This window comes from Harpia harpyja, chromosome 1, assembly GCF_026419915.1.
Source record: "Harpia harpyja isolate bHarHar1 chromosome 1, bHarHar1 primary haplotype, whole genome shotgun sequence".
NCBI lineage: Eukaryota > Metazoa > Chordata > Aves > Accipitriformes > Accipitridae > Harpia > Harpia harpyja.
In genome coordinates, this window is record NC_068940.1 from 66,301,709 (window position 1) to 66,320,282 (window position 18,574).

The 18,574-nt window shown below is 40.2% G+C and overlaps 1 protein-coding gene across 11 annotated transcripts in view; it reads left to right on the top strand.

Annotated features, from left to right (window-relative positions):
- The window catches only part of THRB (thyroid hormone receptor beta), a 182,707-nt gene that overhangs the window by 143,794 nt on the left and 20,339 nt on the right, over nucleotides 1-18,574 (top strand). For 10 of the 11 annotated variants that reach the window (XM_052798066.1, XM_052798086.1, XM_052798107.1 and 7 more), the window contains one exon: nucleotides 14,105-14,205. In XM_052798066.1, the coding sequence (XP_052654026.1) occupies nucleotides 14,105-14,205 (101 nt within the window). Of the gene's footprint in view, nucleotides 1-3,194; nucleotides 3,670-14,104; nucleotides 14,206-18,574 lie in introns of those variants that run through there. The other variant, XM_052798047.1, reaches the window with a different exon arrangement.

Sequence of the window (18,574 nt, forward strand, 5' to 3'; positions counted from 1 at the left end):
AATTTCTGTTTCATCACTGGCCTGTTTGCTCACCCGGAGGTTTTATTCTGATAGTGATTAATTTCCATGTGTTCACATAATCAGACACTTGTGAGCTAATAAAATTCCAAGTGCGAAACTACATTGCTGAAGGCAATGAAAGCTCAACATGACGTGATTTAAAGACTCTAATATTCAAATCAGAATACAAGACAAAGAAAAGCTGTTAATATTATTTTCTACTCCACTTTCAGACTTTTGATAAAGACCCTGTCTGACTGTCTTTTATCAGATTATTTAATTCAAAGTGATACATGAAAAGGACTTGGAGGATTGGACACTAAGAGACTAAAATGAAAATATTTTAGAAATATTTCAGTTTTAATAGGGATGTTAAATCTTTGCAGTGTTTTTTGAACTGATTTGTTTCCAAGGGAACAACAATCTGCAGTGCTATAAACCTCTTTAATGTTACCATATTACAGGTAAGGAACCCTCATTCCCTGGCAGTGTTTATCATTCTTCTTTTTGTCAGAAAAGGCTCTCATCCATTTTTCTTTTTCTCCTCATTCTTCACAGTTTCATGTAATTTAATTCCCTTGCAGTATTACAGTAATTCTGACCAAAGTAGTACATATGACACATTTCTAAGCATTATTGACATAGTAATAGAAAATAAGAAATATTTGAGGGTTTTATTTTGGAACAGAAAGTAAGTCACAGGCTGTGCCACATCGAGATACCATCTCCTCAGGTGCCGTCCTGGCTGGGACAGCTCTGTCTACACATGGTCTCAATTCTGTTTAGTTTTTCAGTAACAAACCTAAATCAAATTGGGGGGAAAAGAACAAGAGAAGAGAAAATTTGTAGGAATTTTTACTCATCTGGCAAAACAAATGCACATGGGGAAAAATTCCCACTACGAATTTAAAGCCTAGTTCTCCAAAGCTTTTCTGGGTTGTGTAGAAGTACCTAGGTATTCTGCTCTGCTAACCTGTAAAATACAGCCTCACCTCTGTGCAAGCTCTCACATAAATTCCTGTTAGCTGTACAGGAGATCATTTTGTGGTAAATGAACAACCCACGTATTGCACTTGTGGAATGTTTTCTGTCTGCGAAGTGTGGAGAAGTAACCTCAGCAGGTTGTATGTGTTACATTTCTATGTACTACAGTATTGCCAACCGATCATATAAATGGGTATGGTCTGGGGGTTTCTGTGTAAACAACTATTGCAGAGTTTCTTAGGAAACACGGGCATGTTTTTATGAAGCGCTGAACATCCGTTCTTGAAAAATCGGATCTTGGCTAAGACATGCTTTTTACCACAGACAAAATCATTGTTTGTAAAATCTAGATCATGGGCCTGAGCTAAAATGAAAATTAACTTTTATTGTGTGCTTTTTGACATTGTATTTCACAATGCTATTTGTTGAGTTAGATCTTTGGTAGAAACAGCATGGAGAATGAGGGTTCATTTGTGTTTTACTTCTGGGATTTCAGTAACTATTAGTGCTCTTAAGTAAGATGTTAGTTTAAATTATCACAGTTTTAGCAGAATAAGTTCATTTTGGAAGCAACTTCATTGACTTCAGTAGAATGGAGCTTGAGAGAGTTCATTTTGACTTACCGAATGTATCATTATTTTCTGAGCAAGTTAATTAGAAATATGTGTTAAAGATGCTTCTTTTATAGTTAGAGGAAACAAAATTAAAAATCCAAGCATTAATTTTAACTTCTCTGATCCTCAGAAGCACTTATCCTGAATTCTGTTAGCCTGCACATTAGATCCTAATTGGCAGTGCTTCTTATTTAGATAGGTTAGTTACGGTTGTATGTTGGAAGGGAGAACATTTCTCCATTGGCTCCTTGCACTAGACTGAAACATTAAACAATATTGGAGGGGGAGAAATATGTACATGTCATGCCCAGTTCTTACCTATTTCACTGAACTTTTGAGGACCATTTAGGTGTACGTTCATCAAAGTTGTTAGATGTATACTTAAGATCCTAGGTGAAAAAGGGCCAACCTACGTGGTAATTTTGGCAGTCCTGTAGATGGTTTAAAATGAGTGAAATAAGAAAACTAAGACCTCATTATCAAATCAGTAATAATTCTGCTTTCTAATAATAAGAACAGACATTAAGGAGGAATACCGTCTTGTTACTGACTTCACAGGTTTTCCCATATTTTAGCTGTGCTGTAAAGAAAAAATGTATTTTGCCTAGTAAAAAACAAATAGCAGCTAATATAAGTTAAAAATAAAATAATTTATTTTAGATTAAAAAGAATGGCTGATTAAACAAGGTATATTAACTGTATTGAGGTTTGGGGTGCATTAAGCAATTATAAGATCATGTAGTTTTTGTTGTAGCGGCATTGATGTATTCATAGCTCGTAGGTGAGCCAAAGCGAGCAAAAAACTCTCCTTATTCTGCTCAGTCTGTTGTTGAAAAAGATGCACTTCTAAAAATACTTCATTACTGAAACATAAAAGATAACAAAGCAGAATAGCAAAGCAGTTACCTTACTGATAATATTTAAGCAGTGTTCTTTTTGCTGATTATATTATTTTGAAGTTTCCCACCTGTTGAACTCAATAGAAATTACCTCCCCAAATCACTGAAGTTTAGAAAACCTGCTTTCCCGTAAATGCATTACCAGGCAGTGGGGAGGATTGTGTATGTGTGGAAGGCTGGGGAGATTCATGCATGTAATTCTGTAAAACAAAATCAATAAAGCTGATGACAGATTAAGTTGCTAAATTTTGTAAAACTAGACTACTGTTTGGGTCATCAGCACAGCACTATTGGATTTTCTATGGTTTAATGCTGAAAAACAGGATTATTGATTTTAGGATTTTCAGCGTATCCCCTCTGGGAGTTCTTAAGCAGTCTTTATAATGCTTCACACTTAAGTTGACAACTACAGTGACATAACTGTGTCCTCACCTTAGTAATCATTTTCTAATCATATTGGAAAAGGCTGGAAATGGTTTATAAAATGATTATTCCAGACAAACGGGGGAACAGGAGGGTTGTCGGGACATCGCTTCTTTGTCTGGTGGTCATTGCTACCTGCCTGCCATCTTCCCTTGGAATTAACTTACAGTCACAGATTAAGACCTTTGACTGTCATAAATCTGCTTCCCAATATGTTTGACTGGCAGGGGAGTTCACAAGCTGTCCCAATATAAATAGGATTTTAGCACATCAGGTGCTGCTCCGAAGTAAAACGGGCTGTTTTGCAGTCGACTTTGTTGGTGTATATTCATTGCTCCTCTCCCGTTCCATGTGTATGCATGCCTGCGTGTGTATGCATGTGTGTGTGTACGTAAAGTAGAAGCTGAGATAGGGTAACAAAATGAACTACTGTATGCAAGAAATATATGAAGTGCACCCAGCTGCTGGTAGCAATTGCTACATGCAGTCCACTGATTATTGCACATATATCGAAGACAATCAGGGTTACAGCAGTTGTGATGCTCAGGTCCTGCACAGTAACAACATATATATGGAACAGGCCTGGGCGGTGAATCAGCCTTATACCTGTAGTTACCCTGGAAACGTGTTTAAAAGCGAGTACTCTGACATGGACATGGCCCTGAATCAGTACAACCAACCTGAATATTTCACCGAAGAAAAACCTACTTTTTCTCAAGTGCAGTCGCCATCGTACTCTCAGAAGAAAGGTAGGGGCAATTTATTTAAATAACAAAAAAAATAATAATCTCTGTTTTTGTTTCTGTTTTGCTTTAAACTTAACAGTTGCATCAGTTGGCTCAGATACATCTTTGAATGTGAAGGCTGCCTGTTCAAAATTGAAAGCAGCAGTAACACAGGTTGCTAGGTGATTGTAAGGTTTGTGAGCGATGAGGATTTCCAAGCACTTTTTCTTAATCTATAAAAGACATTTGCAAATATATTGCTTGTTTTCTGCTTTCTGGGGCTATTAAGTTAATTTGCTATTCACCAGTGAGCTAGGTAAGAAAGTTTCTCTTCTGAAATGTCGTCATTATATGTTCTGCATCTTAAAGCTGTGTTTCTGGTACATACAAACAATTTGTGTGAGTCCTCATTACCAGTAAATGTGCACTCTGTTTACTCATCAACTTGGGCAAAATATTTTGAAAATAGAACTGTAAGTATGTATGGGAAGATGATTACATTTAATAGAGTTACTGTCTTCTCAGTGAAAACCATGTAGTTTCTGATTATGCAAAGCAAAAAAGGCTGAAAATTCAAGAATGTATCTGTGCAAGAAAGACTATTATGCATCCAAAAAGTTGATCTAATCAATATGTTTGTGAGAGATAATCGAAGTGCAATATCTGCTCCCTCAGGGTTAAATCATTGCCTGTTTTTAGAATTTATTCTTTTGCTTTCAAGTAAGCAAAGCAGATTCAAAAAGAACCCAAAATACCAACAAACACTTGGAAATGTTTTCAGTGTTACTTATTCTGAACTCAGACAAGCAAAGTGACGCATACAGAGTATACATTCTCTGTGTTTCTTTAAAATCACGTTATTAAAGAATAAAAATACACAGTCTGTTGTACCAACATAATGTCCTTTTTCTATTAAGACCAGATTTTCTGAATGTAGTTATCCAAAACCCAGATGAATCTGATGTAACTAGGTAGGTAGAGAAAACACCATTTACTACTTTTGAAGAGGCTTTGTAGTAAAAAGTAGACTGTTTAATCTTATTAACCACATGGAAAACTGAAATATTCTCCTTTGTGCAGGCAATATTCATTAGCACTTGGTGCAATAAATCCGTATGTTCAGTAGAAAAATATCTTAATTTTGTGCTTTGAACAGCATTGTATTTCATAATAAAGGAAATATTTTTTAACATCCAGTTCTAGGAAGCTATAAGAACACGATCAAATTGTAGACTAAATGTAGTTGTGGGTAATGCATGGGTTTCTATTGTGCAACATTTTCAATTCTTTTTAAGGCTATTTATCTGCTGTTGGGTTTTAACTAATGAATTTGTAACTCTTTGTAGACTTTTCCCATGTCTTATTTTTGGTTAAAGAAAAATAGTACTCAGGATTAACTTAGAGAAAATAAAGACTTGCTATTGCAAAGTCGGTGAAGGAATACATTTTTCATGATGTTGAAGGTTATAAATAATAATTGATACACCTAGATCAGAGCTTTAAGTAAGTTATTTCAGTACTCAGACACCTGACGTCTGCTCTATTTAAAGTTTTTGTACTTGTTTGGTTGAAAGAATACAGAGTTGTTTATAAAACCTGCTTGTCTGCCCTTGTTTTTTACTACCTCAGTTTCACTAACAAACGGCAGTGAATTTTGGTGGAAGCTGGCTCTCAAGCAGGCTTTTAATTGATCATTCACAGAGACTGAGCAACTTGCTTTGGGATTCTTTAGAGCCTTATTACTGTGATAATCAATAAAAAGTTGCCTCCCTTCTGTCAAACCTTTGCAAATGCTGAGTTTGTTAAGCAGAAGAGATCTAAACTGTGAGGGACATGTGCATCTTCTCTTTTTTTTTTTTTTTTAATTTCCATCTTTTAACCAAGCTATCGTAAAACTAACGAATCTTTTAATCCTGTCCTAAGAACAGAAGGCTCTACACAGGGCATGTGTGTCTGTATTGATCTAGAATTGATTTGGGGGGGACAAGGGAGTTTGTTAGAGAAGCCTTGGTAATAGCCCATTAGAGCACAATTAAGTCACTAAGCAGGTGTTCATGAGGAGTCTTTGATTGTTGCAGTTGGTATTTGTTAGTCCCCTGAAATTTGTAGTAATCTCAATAATATGCTGTTCAAATCAGATTGTACTTTACAGTAGCACATGGAGTTTTTCCCTATCAAAACTTTTGCTAGTTACTAAATGGTTGAAGTCTTTTCCCTCTGGGAAGAAAAAAACATCAACATTTTATATGCTGAAAAAATCATTTATGAAGCAGAGTTTAATTACTTTGCTATGTCACTTTAAAAGAATTCAGAAAATAACTTTAAAAAACAAGAACCAAAGAGCCCAACAATGTGTCACTAAGGGGAAAAAAAAAAGTATTTAGAAATTATAGCCAGTTATTCTAAAATATAAGAAAGCACTTAAGCGGCTCCAGTTATTACAGTATATTAAAAACTATTACTTCCTGATTATCTGTCACAAATTCTGATGAAAGACTTGAATTTTAAAGGAAAAAATTGTGCTCCAGAAAATCAAGAGATGGAGGTGTGGTTTTAGCTTTGCATCTGCTTGTTGCTCAGTTCTCTTTTGTACTGTAGTGTACACTGTTAAAAGGTAGCAGCACAATATTCCTGCAAGAGCTTACTGTTTCATTAAGGAAGCCCTTTTGGACCTGATCCTACCATAGGAGACAGGCAACCAGATACGCTTTGTTTTCTACATGAGGCTGTGAAATCTGATGAGCAGAACAGGGCTCATCATCACGAGAACGATGCTATTCCCAGTTCTGTCCCAGATTGCTCAAACTGGAATATTTTTCCCCTCTCACGGTGCTGCCGGCCACAGTGAGCTTGCAGCACTGCATGCTGGATGGCTGATGCTCCGGGGGAGTCTCTGGATGGGTGATGCTCTGGGGGAGCCCGTGCCACCCTACCCTTGCACGGAGGCTGAGCAGATAGGCAAAAGTGTCCCTGGATCTCCTCACACCGCCCGTACAGTGAGGAGGAGCGCTCGGTGACAGGGTAGAGGTAGTGCAGTCAGGGAAGTATAAAAGAAATACATATGGAGGTCCGGAAACCTCAGTATCCCCACGTTTGGTGTGTGCGCAGTGTTTTGGCCATTTGGACAATGTGAGAATAGGTCTGCAAAGTTAAAACCGGGATGAGAGTTGGCTTTCACTTCGCTTTGCACAGTCATTTCCCACACAAAGTTAACGGAAGATGCCCGCAGGTGTCTATGAAGTTAGGCTTTAACTTCAGGCTCGGTGGGGGCGGACCAGAAGTAACCAGAGGCTGCCCCCCACACCACAGGTTTGCAGGCAGGAATTCTTGAGTGGGGCTGTAGCAGTGCCGGCTCCTCAGCCCTGTGTCTCACCTTGCTTCCCAGGTACAAGGTGAGGTTAATGCCGTCTTTTTAAGGGCTCTTGGTATGGTGGGAGAATGGGGCTTTGAAAGTTATTATTGTTGTTGTTATTATAATTGTAATTGTCATTATTATTTCCCTTTATATTTTCTCAGGCAATTTACGTGCAGCTGAGAATACGTACTTTATGACTGCTAGAGTATGCGACTGAATTAGTCCAAACTGAGTTCTCAGCAGTGTGAAAACATTAGGGTCCTTTCTGAATAGCTAAGAAAATGCAACATGGAGGTTATGTCAAAATATCTTCTCATCAGTGCAGGGAGTATGTGTGCATATATCAATACAAGTACAAAAACACTGAGCGTTTTTCGTCTTGGCCTTTGCAGCAGAGCAGCTCCCAGTGAGTTAACAATTATTTGGGGCTTAAAAATGATTAATTTTGCTCTTGGCCACCCATCTAAGGAGATAGCACTGATCAGAAAAATTGCATCTTATTCAGCAAATCATTATGCATTTGGAATTATGTTTCTTTTTTAATAAAAATGTCAGTGGAAAAAGTGTTTTCAGCTCCTTTACTGTAACCTTTCCACAACCAAATGAAGGATGGGAAAGTGAACTAAGTCATACTTGATTTTGCATCAGTAGTAAAACTGATGTTCAGTGAGGCTTAGAGTTCTAAATAACTAAGTTATTTGCGATACTAAGCTATGGTGTCTAAAAACATTTAAATAATTTTGGGGAAAAAATTGCATGGTCTGACTCTTACCGTAGTGCAATTTGCACCTGTAGTTAGTAATGGATGCGAGTACAGGACCAATCACAGCAGTTTAAGTGATAACAGAGTTTGGGCTAAAATGTTTTCAGCACATCTGTGCAAAATGGAACTACTGTTGATAAGGTTTCTGACTCAGCCCAAAGAACAGGGTTAATACATAGAAAAGTCATTGCGGGAAAAGAGACTACAATAAATGTTCCAAATTCTATCTTTGCAGAATCTCTTGCCAAATTTTAGTAATTCCATAAATCAAAGAATGTCAACAAAGATGAAAATTGCGGACAAGCAAGCCAGTTAGCTAACGAAGAAATGTGTGAATCTGTTTAACAACATTCTCAGTGCTTCCAAGCTCAATGGAGAAATAAGCAATTTTTCTCAGTGGGAGTAATTTAAGGAAAGTGGGAAACAAGGATCAGTGCATCAACCCAGATCAATATTGATAATAGCACAAACAAGAATGGAGTATGCTTTTTCTCACTCAGCTCTCTGCTTTCTCCGATAAACACTCTATTTCGGCTTTTTCTACACAAGTGTATCAAGGATGATATCTGGATGGTTCTTGTAATTTTTTATAATTTGCGAAGAGTTACAATGTGACTGTGGAATCAGTAGAACAGCAGTATGAATTTTCTTTTCAGTTCTAATACAGTTGGGGATTCTCAAGGTAGTAATTAATTTCATCTTTTTCATTTTCATACTGCAGTGTCTAGTAAGTGAATACGAGCTTACTGATAAGTCCTAAACACCTCATTTTAGTGAGTGGTCTCTAGTCATGCAAACCATACCAGATGGGGGAAAGAAAGATTTCAGGGAATATATTTAATATATGACTCTGCCAGTGTACAGTGAAAATCAAAATACTGAGTAATGATCTTAAAATACAAGTGTCGTGTGCAATAGCAAAAAACAGCTTTTTCTGCTTGCAAGGTATAAGCCTATGGTGGATCAGGAACAAGCTAATAAGGAACATCTGGTATACAGACATAATTTGTTTGTGTCGATGTCACTCATATCCCTGTTTGCTAGTCAAATATGGTTTGGGTCCTAGAATTTTTTTAAGGTGTGGTTTAAACCCTAAGCCAATATTATATTATCTGTACAGACAGAGACCTGGAGATGTAACGTCTGTGCAACGATACTTTGACAAAACTGAAATTGGTTCTTTACTTTTCTCAAAACATGCTTCTTTTTAACGTGTGCCAGGTACAGAGGAAAAAAACTATCATTTTTCAGGGATTGTTTTCATTTAAATAGCTTTTCTTTGCCTTGTTGGAGGGGTAAGAATAGCCACCGAGTGTCTCATTTGTGTCTCTCCAATCTGTTACACTGTGCAGGGTCACATATACTGCTTTAAGGTATCATTCCTGCAAATGGTAATTTGAGAGTGTAGGCATACAGTATTAATGAAACAGAGTACCTCAGATGACTGCATAGGTTAGCAGATCTCGTTCTGTCCTTACAGCTGCTGGGGCAAGCTCATTGCGTGTTTTCTTATCAAAGGGAATTGTTTCTTGCCATATCTCTACAAAGCCACAGTTACGATTTAAAAGGTACTGTAAATCACCATCAAGATTGGTTATAATGGATTATACAACATACTCTTCTAGATAGGGTCAACTGGTCCTGCTGAGTACTTAGCCTTGCCAAGACAGTAAGATTAGGCGGGCTGGCAGGTGGGAGTCTGGGGAGCAAAGGAGTTACTTTAGGCTGCAGGGGAGACACCAGACGTGGCAGGTCAAGGTCATTTATTGGTGTTCCCCACTCAAAGAGAAGATCCAAGATGGGCATGGGGATGAACAATGTCAAGTCATACTTGAAAGATAGTTAACTTTGAGGATCATACGGGATGCACCAAATGATAGTCCGTGAGGATACTAGAATACATCAGACGGAGGTTTGAAAGACCAAGGAATCATATTGGTTATTGCTGTACAGTTCAGTGAGATTGGTGTTGCTTTTGAATGGTTCCTCTTAGCTATGTACTTAGTAGGTTTTGACCAAGAAATAAAAGGATGCAATTTGAACACCAGAAATAGGAACCTATCCAATGTTTCCATGAGATTTGTCATCAGACATTCTCCTTTCATAAGAGAGCACCTGGGTTACATCCAGACAGCATCTGCTTCTTCCACATAGGAGTTTCCATGTTTGGTTCAGAGTTATTAAACACATAAGATGCCAAAGTACTTGCTGATGTGAGACACAAGTCCCTATTAGTCTGCCCCTCTTTTTTTCCCCAAGTGCTGCAAGGAGTGAGAGGTCAGTTGCTTTGTTTCTTCCTCAAACCATCCAACAGACAACTCTGCTGCCATCCATGGCTTCCCCAAGAATCTCCATTGCACTATTCATAGCTTCCATGCTGGTACCAAGTTTAGAAAAACACTGTTGAATTTCCTCCTGCTGATACTGTTTCTAACTCTGAGTAGCAGCAAAAATGCACTGAGGCTGCTTATCTGCATGTCTCACAAATGAAATTGCATTGAATTTTTACAGAGATCAGACTGGATATTTGCAACTACTAGAAATTATTTACAGCGGATGTTATGGTTTGTAAGAAGGTTTAAGGAAGTGGTTTAGACAAGTGGTCTCCTGCTCCTCCAATAGAACAAAGCTGCCATTACATGAGCAGTACTAACCAGATTATATACTTAATGAAATATCAAGGCATTTAATTCAGAAGCAATTCTTGAGGAAGCAAACCAGGGATACTGAATTTTAGAGGACATAGTCTATACTACACTAAGTCTGCATTTCATGAATAGCAGTAACCAGCAATAACAAGAAGCCATTATTCTTTATGAGAAATGTAGTGGAAAATTCTGCATCCCTTTGCTGACTCTGCTGCCTCATGTGTCAGCTCCATGTTGTGTATGTGTTGCATGTGCAGAGGCAGGTGTGAGCAAAAGCGGGGCAGGATGGAGATAATAGCCTCTGCTAATCCCCCACTGGCATAATGTCCATTAGGAGTCAGTGATGTAAATTAGAGTCGAAACCCTGCTGTCTCTCTTCCCTCGAGGTCACAGAACCAGCTCCACCTGTCCACCAGTCTTTATCCAAGCACAACTCGTTCATCATGGAGAAATGTAACCTTAATGTAAATCTGATCTTTTGCTGTACTATAGACTGGTATGATACATCAGTAAGATCTCAGCTCATTCCCCCACTCCCCTTTCAGATGCCAGTAGGAGTATTGGCAAACCTGAGATGCAGGTACCTGGGCATGGCTTCAGAGTGCTCCTGCTTCGCAGCATTACGGAAGAGGGATATATGTTCCTCTATAATTTGAGGTTCTCATAATTATGCTCAAACTAGATATATGAAGTAGACCGTTGCCCTGGTTTGGCTGGGATAGAGTTAATTTTCTTCCTAGTAGCTGGTATAGTGTTATCTCTTGGGTTCAGTGTGAGAAGAATGTTGATAACACATTGATGTTTTCAGCTGTTGCTAAGTAGTGTTTAGACTAAGTCAAGGATTTTTCAGCTTCTCATGCCCAGCCAGCAAGAAGGCTGGAGGGGCACAAGAAGTTGGGAGGGGACACAGCCAGGGCAGCTGACCCAACCTGGCCAAAGGGGTATTCCATACCATGTGATGTCATGTCTAGTATATAAACTGGGGGGAGTTGGCCAGGAGGGGCGGATCGCTGCTCAGGAACCAACTGGGCATCTGTCAGCAAGTTGTGAGCAATTGCATGTGCATCACTTGTTTTGTATATTCTAATTCTTTTATTATCATCATCATCATCATTATCATTATTTTCTTCCTTTTCTATCCTATTAAACTGTTTTTATCTCAACCCACATGTTTTACTTTTTTTTGATTCTCTCCCCCATCCCACTGGCTGCGGGGGAGTGAGCAAGCGTCTGCGTGGTGCTTAGTAGCCGGCTGGGGTTAAACCACGACAACTTTACAAATACTTCCTGCCTTTTTCCTTCTTTACTTTCTCCTAATCCACTCACCAGCCCCCAGAAAGTTCAAGTATTTTAAGCTCAGTTAATTTCAAGTATTTTCTCTCTGATTTGGGCTTTTCTTTCTGGAGAACCTCTGGCAAGTGTAGCCTTAGGAAGGCACTTTCATTTAAGCTTGTCTGTTACTGAGCTGACCCTCTGGCATGTTAGTCACAGGAAGATGACAGCCACCCCTCTCGCAGCGTCCTCCAACAGCTTTCCGCTGCCCTGAGTCTTTTTGCTGGTTGCCCTCCATGTGACTGTGGTGTGCCGAGTCCCTGGGCTGTACCGAGCCATACTGGTGTGAGGGCTGCATAGACAGCAAGCTTGGAGTCCAGTCTGACACGTAGTGCTACAGATGGGTTCAGCAAGCCAGTGGCAAGGGATAATGTTACAGGCAGCCGCATCCAAAGGTCTCTCCTTCATTGCACTCAGAAGTTGCGCTCAGCCAGTTGGCAGATGACGCAAAACTGGGAGGAGTGGCTGGTACACCAGCTGGCTGTGCTGCCTCTCAGAGTGGCCTAGGCAGGCTGGAGAAATGGGATGAGAGGAATCTCTTGAAGTTCATCAAAGGGAAATGCCAAATCCTGCACTGGGGGAAGAATAATAAATGCAGCAGTACAGGCTGGGTCCTGACCGGCTAGAAAGCACTTTGCATTGAAATACTTGGGGGTTCCTGGTAGGCAGCAAGTTGAACATGAGCCAGCAGTGTGTCCTTGAGGCAAGGAAGATCAACAGCAACCTGGTCTGCATTAGGAAGACCATCTCCAGCAGGTTGAGGAAGGTGATCCGTCCCCTCTACTCGGCTCTGTTGTGAAACACATCTGCAGTCTTGGGTCCAGATTTGGGCTCCCCAGTACAAGAAAGACATGGACATACTGGAGCGAGTCCAGCAAAGGGCTACAAAGATGATGAAGGGACTGGAGCATCTGTTGTATGAGGAGAGACTGAGAGAGCTGGGACTGTTCAGCCTGGAGCAGAGAAGGCTCAAGGCGGGGGTCTTATCAGTGCATATAAATACCTCATCCCCCATCAGGTAGAAGGCAAAGCCAGACTTCTCAGTGGTGCTCAGTGACAGGACAAGAAGCAATGAACACAAATAGAGATAGAGGGAATTCCTTCTGAAGACAATAAAATAATCTTTTCTTTTCACTATGAGGGTGACCGAGCACTTGCAGAGATTGCTCAGTGAGGTTGTGGAGCCTCCATCCTTGGAGATACTCAGAAGCCATCTGGACATGGTCCTGGGCAACTGGCTGTAGGTGGCCCTGCTTGAGCAGGGGGGTTGGACCAGATGACCTCCAGAGGTCCCTGCCAACCTGAGCCATTCTGGGCTTCTGTGAAACACTTACTACACTTTAATAATCTTACAGTTACACAAATAGCTTTCCTCTCTCCCCTCAAAGTGAATCTGAGATCTCTGTTTTACATTTTTACAGAGAGATTTTTCAGAAGGAAAAGTTATGTACCATAACTCCATTAATTATGAGTCATGGGAACACTTATTTTGAAAAGTTTGTATTTTACCCTGTTTAAAAGTTCTCTTTAGTTTAGAATTACATTTTGATTGCCATCATAATTGTTTTGGGTTTTTGCTCAAATTGAGAATATGTTTATGTTATCAAAACAAATGTCATTGTGGGAAAAGAACCAAGCATTGCCAATGTTTTTCATAGCAGTAATATTTGATTTCACTTCTTGCGTGTGTGGTAAACCACTTCAGAAGAGAAAATGTCATTCTAACACATGCATGTACACACACACACACACACGCATATTTGAATGCCCACGTATTTGGCCCTAAATTCAGGCTATACAAAATGTTCCTGCGGAACACGCCCAGGTCAGGTATGATCAATACAGCTTGGGCTATCTGTTGCTAGTACTTCTCTAACCACACCTGTGGAGCTGTTTTGAAACAAACGATCTCTCAGTAAATATTTCTTACTACCAGGTCCCTGAGTCACCCTGCAACCCAGGATCTCATCTTCACTATACAAGTATATAGGGTTTTTTGTGAAACAGAAAAGGGAAATACATTGTATGGCTCGCTGTTACTGTATTTTTTCACATCAAAGCCTTTGAGGTAAAAATAAATATTTTTCTGAGGTAGTATTTCACTCAGGAGAGTGCAGTCATGTTCTGGCTTCTCCCTCTTGACCAGTAGACACTGAAACAGTCTGAAAAGTAGAAGATACTAAAGACTGTGTTTAAATAAGTCTGTAACATAGTATGAGCTTTTTATTCAGGAAATTCGGTGAGTTCAGAAGTATGGGGCTGGTAGACAAGATCTGCAGTGGATTTTAATATAATATTTTTATATCGAATGTATATCATTTTATATCGAGTTTACATGCCACATCCTCTTTTTCTTTACAGGGTATATACCCAGTTACTTAGACAAGGATGAACTATGTGTAGTGTGTGGGGACAAAGCCACCGGATATCATTATCGCTGCATCACTTGCGAAGGTTGCAAGGTAAATGGCACAGTGGGAAAGTGGGAATCAGAAATAGCTCTCCAGCTCCTCCATTATACAGACTTCCTGAACTGTGCTGTCAAATAAAACAAAGACAGATTAGAAGCGAGTAAGAACATCCAGTACTGATGATAAGCCGTATCTGGCTATGCCACTGCTCTTCATATGCATAAGGAATTTAGTTGATTTTTGCAGTGTTTGCTTCTGAAAAGAAAAGGAGAAATTTAGATTTTTGTTGTTGCTGTTTAACTGTTAGCTTTTACATTTCCATTTTTTAATGTTTCTTTGGCCATGTTCTCAGCCAGTGTACATCAGCATGCTCCCAGCAACTCCAGTGAAGCTGTTTACGCAATAGCTGAGATTCTGCCTATGGCCATGAAGAGTCTGTAGCGATTAACAGTGTTCCAGTGCCTCTCATCATCACTGTGAAGAAGCAAAACTCAAAATCTTTCCACATGCTCATGCAACAGTAACATCCATCACTTTGGGAAGCATTGACACTCAGTTAAAACAGTTTCAAAAAGATTTTTACTTCTTTAACTTAAGCATATCGAAATGTGCTTTCAGCCCTAAATTGCATCTCCAAAGCTACATGCAAAATTAAAAAAGAGATTGCTTTGGGCAAGTAAATAAAAAAAAATTGAGTAACACAATCAGGCACATCTTAGATGATTTTACTGCCATAAATTTGCCTGAATAGCTCGAGATCCTGTAAGAAAGCTATTCTTTCCTGCAGAAAATAAAAAATGATTGTTCTTCTAAACAAATGGGACCACACATGTCATGGACTAGTGTCATGGGAGTAAGCCACAAAAGTCATATTCTGTTCACCCCCAAAGTCTAGAATATTTGGATCTGAGATTTTGGGTTTGGAGTGGCCTTAGAGCCCCACATCACAGTAGCTTGTGTTGAAGTAGTTCCTTCAGTTGTACAGCATTGCCCTAAGTTACATTTATGAAATGCACAAAGAACTAAATATCCTATGTATAGCAGATTTGTGGTAATATTCATAATATAATATATTCACAATATTCACAATATAATATAATGAATAATACATACATAATATGTATGAAAAATATTTATATTTGAAAAAAAGTGTGAAACTGAACAAGTGATTCTTACAAATTTGCATCCCATATACCAGATGATAACAATACTTAAAATGTATGAATATGACTTAATTCAGATATAATGAGAAGTAAGCGACCCTGTGGCATTATGAAATATCTTTTGCTCCCAGCTGAAGAGCTATATCTCTTGCCAACTTTCCTGCTAAGTTTTTTGTTACTCCAACTGAAGTATTTCTTTTTCTGCCTACCAGCTATTTTAAAGATACAGCATACAAAATCTACTTTTATCTTCAGATACAGTTCTTTTGTCTGATGTACAATTTAAAATAATGCTTATGTGCACGAGAAACTGAGCTAACAATTTGCAAAAAGTAATTAATTTCTTTCTCCTACTTACAGTTGGCTTACAGACTGTTTTGTTTTGCTTTGTTTTGATTTGTTGCTCTTCTTGCAAATATATTCATTGTACAAGATGGGGGTTTTTGTGTGGACAATTTCAACCCATGCTTTGGAAGATCTGCATACACATGTCAAGTTGTATGATATATCAGCAAAGTTACATGTAATCAATTCTCAATGAATTTGACATTTACTAGTTGCTTCCACTCAAAATCACTTTAATTGTGTAACAACATTAATCAGGGTTGACAGCCAAAAACTTGCTTTGGCAAGTGTGCTTTCATGAACAAAGTATCCTCACGCATGATTTCTGAAGAGTAAATTGTAAGGAATTTAAACACAAATAAACCAACAGTGAGTTCTGATGTCACTGAAATGTTTCTCCAGACTGTATCCATTGCATCTATTGCTATATAGGTGCATAGTAAAGGAATTTAGGAAAAGGGTGGTCGCCTTACAATGAAATGTGGTTTCTTTTATTGACAAAAATAATACTTTTTTGATGAAGTGTTTAGACAAATATAGAGAGCAGCTTCTTTATTACATTGTATCTAGAGATCATCAAAGAGGTTTTTTGCAAAAAGTTTCTGAGAAATGCAAAGAAATGGGAAGATGAAAGGTGCTGGTCCCAACAGAGGTGGTGAAGAGCCTTGCCATTGTAAAGCTAGAGCTACGTTAGTCCCATGCAAGATTTGGAAAACAGAAGTCAGCACCACTTCCTGAGATTCATCAGAGATTTTTCCATCTCTTGCTGTAACTAGAGATTATCCCATGTCCCTGGTTGTCCAGAGCCATCTTTGATCTTTAGGGAGGAGAGGGGCAGATCATAGAATCATAGAATCATAGAATCATTTCGGTTGGAAAAGACCTTCAAGATCATCAAGTCCAACCATTAACCATGCCCCCTAAACCATGCCCTGGAGTACCCTATCCACTCGCTTTTTGAATACCTCCAGGGATGGTGACTCAACCACTTCCCTGGGCAGCCCATTCCAATGTTTGACAACCCTCTCAGTAAAGAAATTTTTCCTAATATCTAACCTAAATCTCCCTTGCCTCAACTTGAGGCCATTTCCTCTTGTCCTATCTCCAGACACCTGACAGAAGAGACCAACACCCACCTCACTACAACCCCCTTTCAGGTAGTTGTAGAGAGCGATCAGGTCTCCCCTCAGCCTCCTCTTTTCTAGACTGAACAACCCCAGATCCCTCAGCCGCTCCTCATAAGACTTGTGCTCAAGGCCCCTCACCAACTTGGTTGCCCTTCTCTGGACACGCTCAAGCAGCTCAATGTCTTTCCTGTAGTGAGGGGCCCAAAACTGAACACAGTACTCGAGGTGCGGCCTCACCAGTGCCGAGTACAGGGGAACAACCACCTCCCTGTTCCTGCTGGCCACACTGTTCCTGATACAGGCCAGGATGCCGTTGGCCTTCTTGGCCACCTGGGCACACTGCTGGCTCATATTCAGCCGGCTGTCAACCAGCACCCCCAGGTCTTTCTCTGCCGGGCAGCTTTCCAGCCACTCTTCCCCAAGCCTGTAGCGCTGCATGGGGTTGCCGTGACCGAAGTGCAGGACCCGGCACTTGGCCGTGTTAAACTTCATACAATTGGCCTCAGCCCATCGATCCAGCCTGTCGAGATCTCTTTGTAGAGCCTCCCTACCCTCAAGCAGATCGACCCTGCCTCCCAACTTGGTGTCGTCTGCAAACTTGCTGAGGGTGCACTCAATCCCCTCATCCAAATCATCAATAAAGATATTAAACAGAACAGGGCCCAACACCGAGCCCTGGGGACCACTTGTGACCCGCCGCCAGCTGGATTTCACCCCATTCACCACGACCCTCTGGGCTCGTCCATCCAGCCAGTTTTTCACCCAGTGAATAGTGCACTTATCCAGGCGACAAGATGCCAGCTTCTCCAGGAGTATGCCATGAGAGACAGTATCAAAGGCCTTGCTGAAGTCTAGGAAAATAACATCGACAGCCTTTCCCTCATCCACTAGGCGGGTCACCCGGTCATAGAAGGAGATCAGGTTGGTCAAGCAGGACCTGCCTTTCGTAAACCCATGCTGACTGGGCCTGATCCCCCTCTTATCCTGGAGCTGCCGTGTGAGTGCTCTCAAGACAAACCGTTCCATAATCTTTCCCGGTACCGAGGTCAGGCTGACAGGCCTGTAGTTCCCCGGATCCTCCCTCCGACCCTTCTTATAAATGGGAGTCACATTGGCAAGCCTCCAGTCCTCTGGGACCTCCCCTGTTGACCAGGAACGCTGATAGATGATGGAGAGTGGCTTGGCAAGGACCTCAGCCAGTTCCCTCAGTACTCTTGGATGGATCCCATCAGGTCCCATAGATTTGTGAGTGTCCAGATGGCGTAACAGGTCCCTAACTAATTCCTCCTGGATTAAGGGAGGTATGTTATGCTCTTCATCCTTACCTTCCAGCTCATGAGGTGGAGTACCCTGAGGATAACTGGACTCACTATTAAAGACTGAGGCAAAGAAGGCATTAAGTACCTCGGCCTTTTCCTCATCACTGGTTGCTACGTTCCCTTCTGTATCCATTAAAGGATAGATATTCTCCTTGGGATTCTTTTTACTGTTAACATATTTGTAAAAACATTTTTTGTTGTCCCTTACGATAGTGGCCAGATTTAGTTCCAGCTGAGCTTTCGCCTTTCTAATTTTCTCTCTGTATGATCTAACAAGATCCCTGTACTCCTCCCAAGTTGCCCGCCCTTTCCTCCAGAGATGATAAACTCTCCTTTTTTTCTTAAGTCCTAGCAAAAGCTCCCCATTCAGCCAGGCCGGTCGTTTTCCTCGGCGGTTTGACTTCCGGCACATGGGAATAGCCTGGTCCTGAGCCATTAAGATTTCCTTTTTAAAGAATGTCCATCC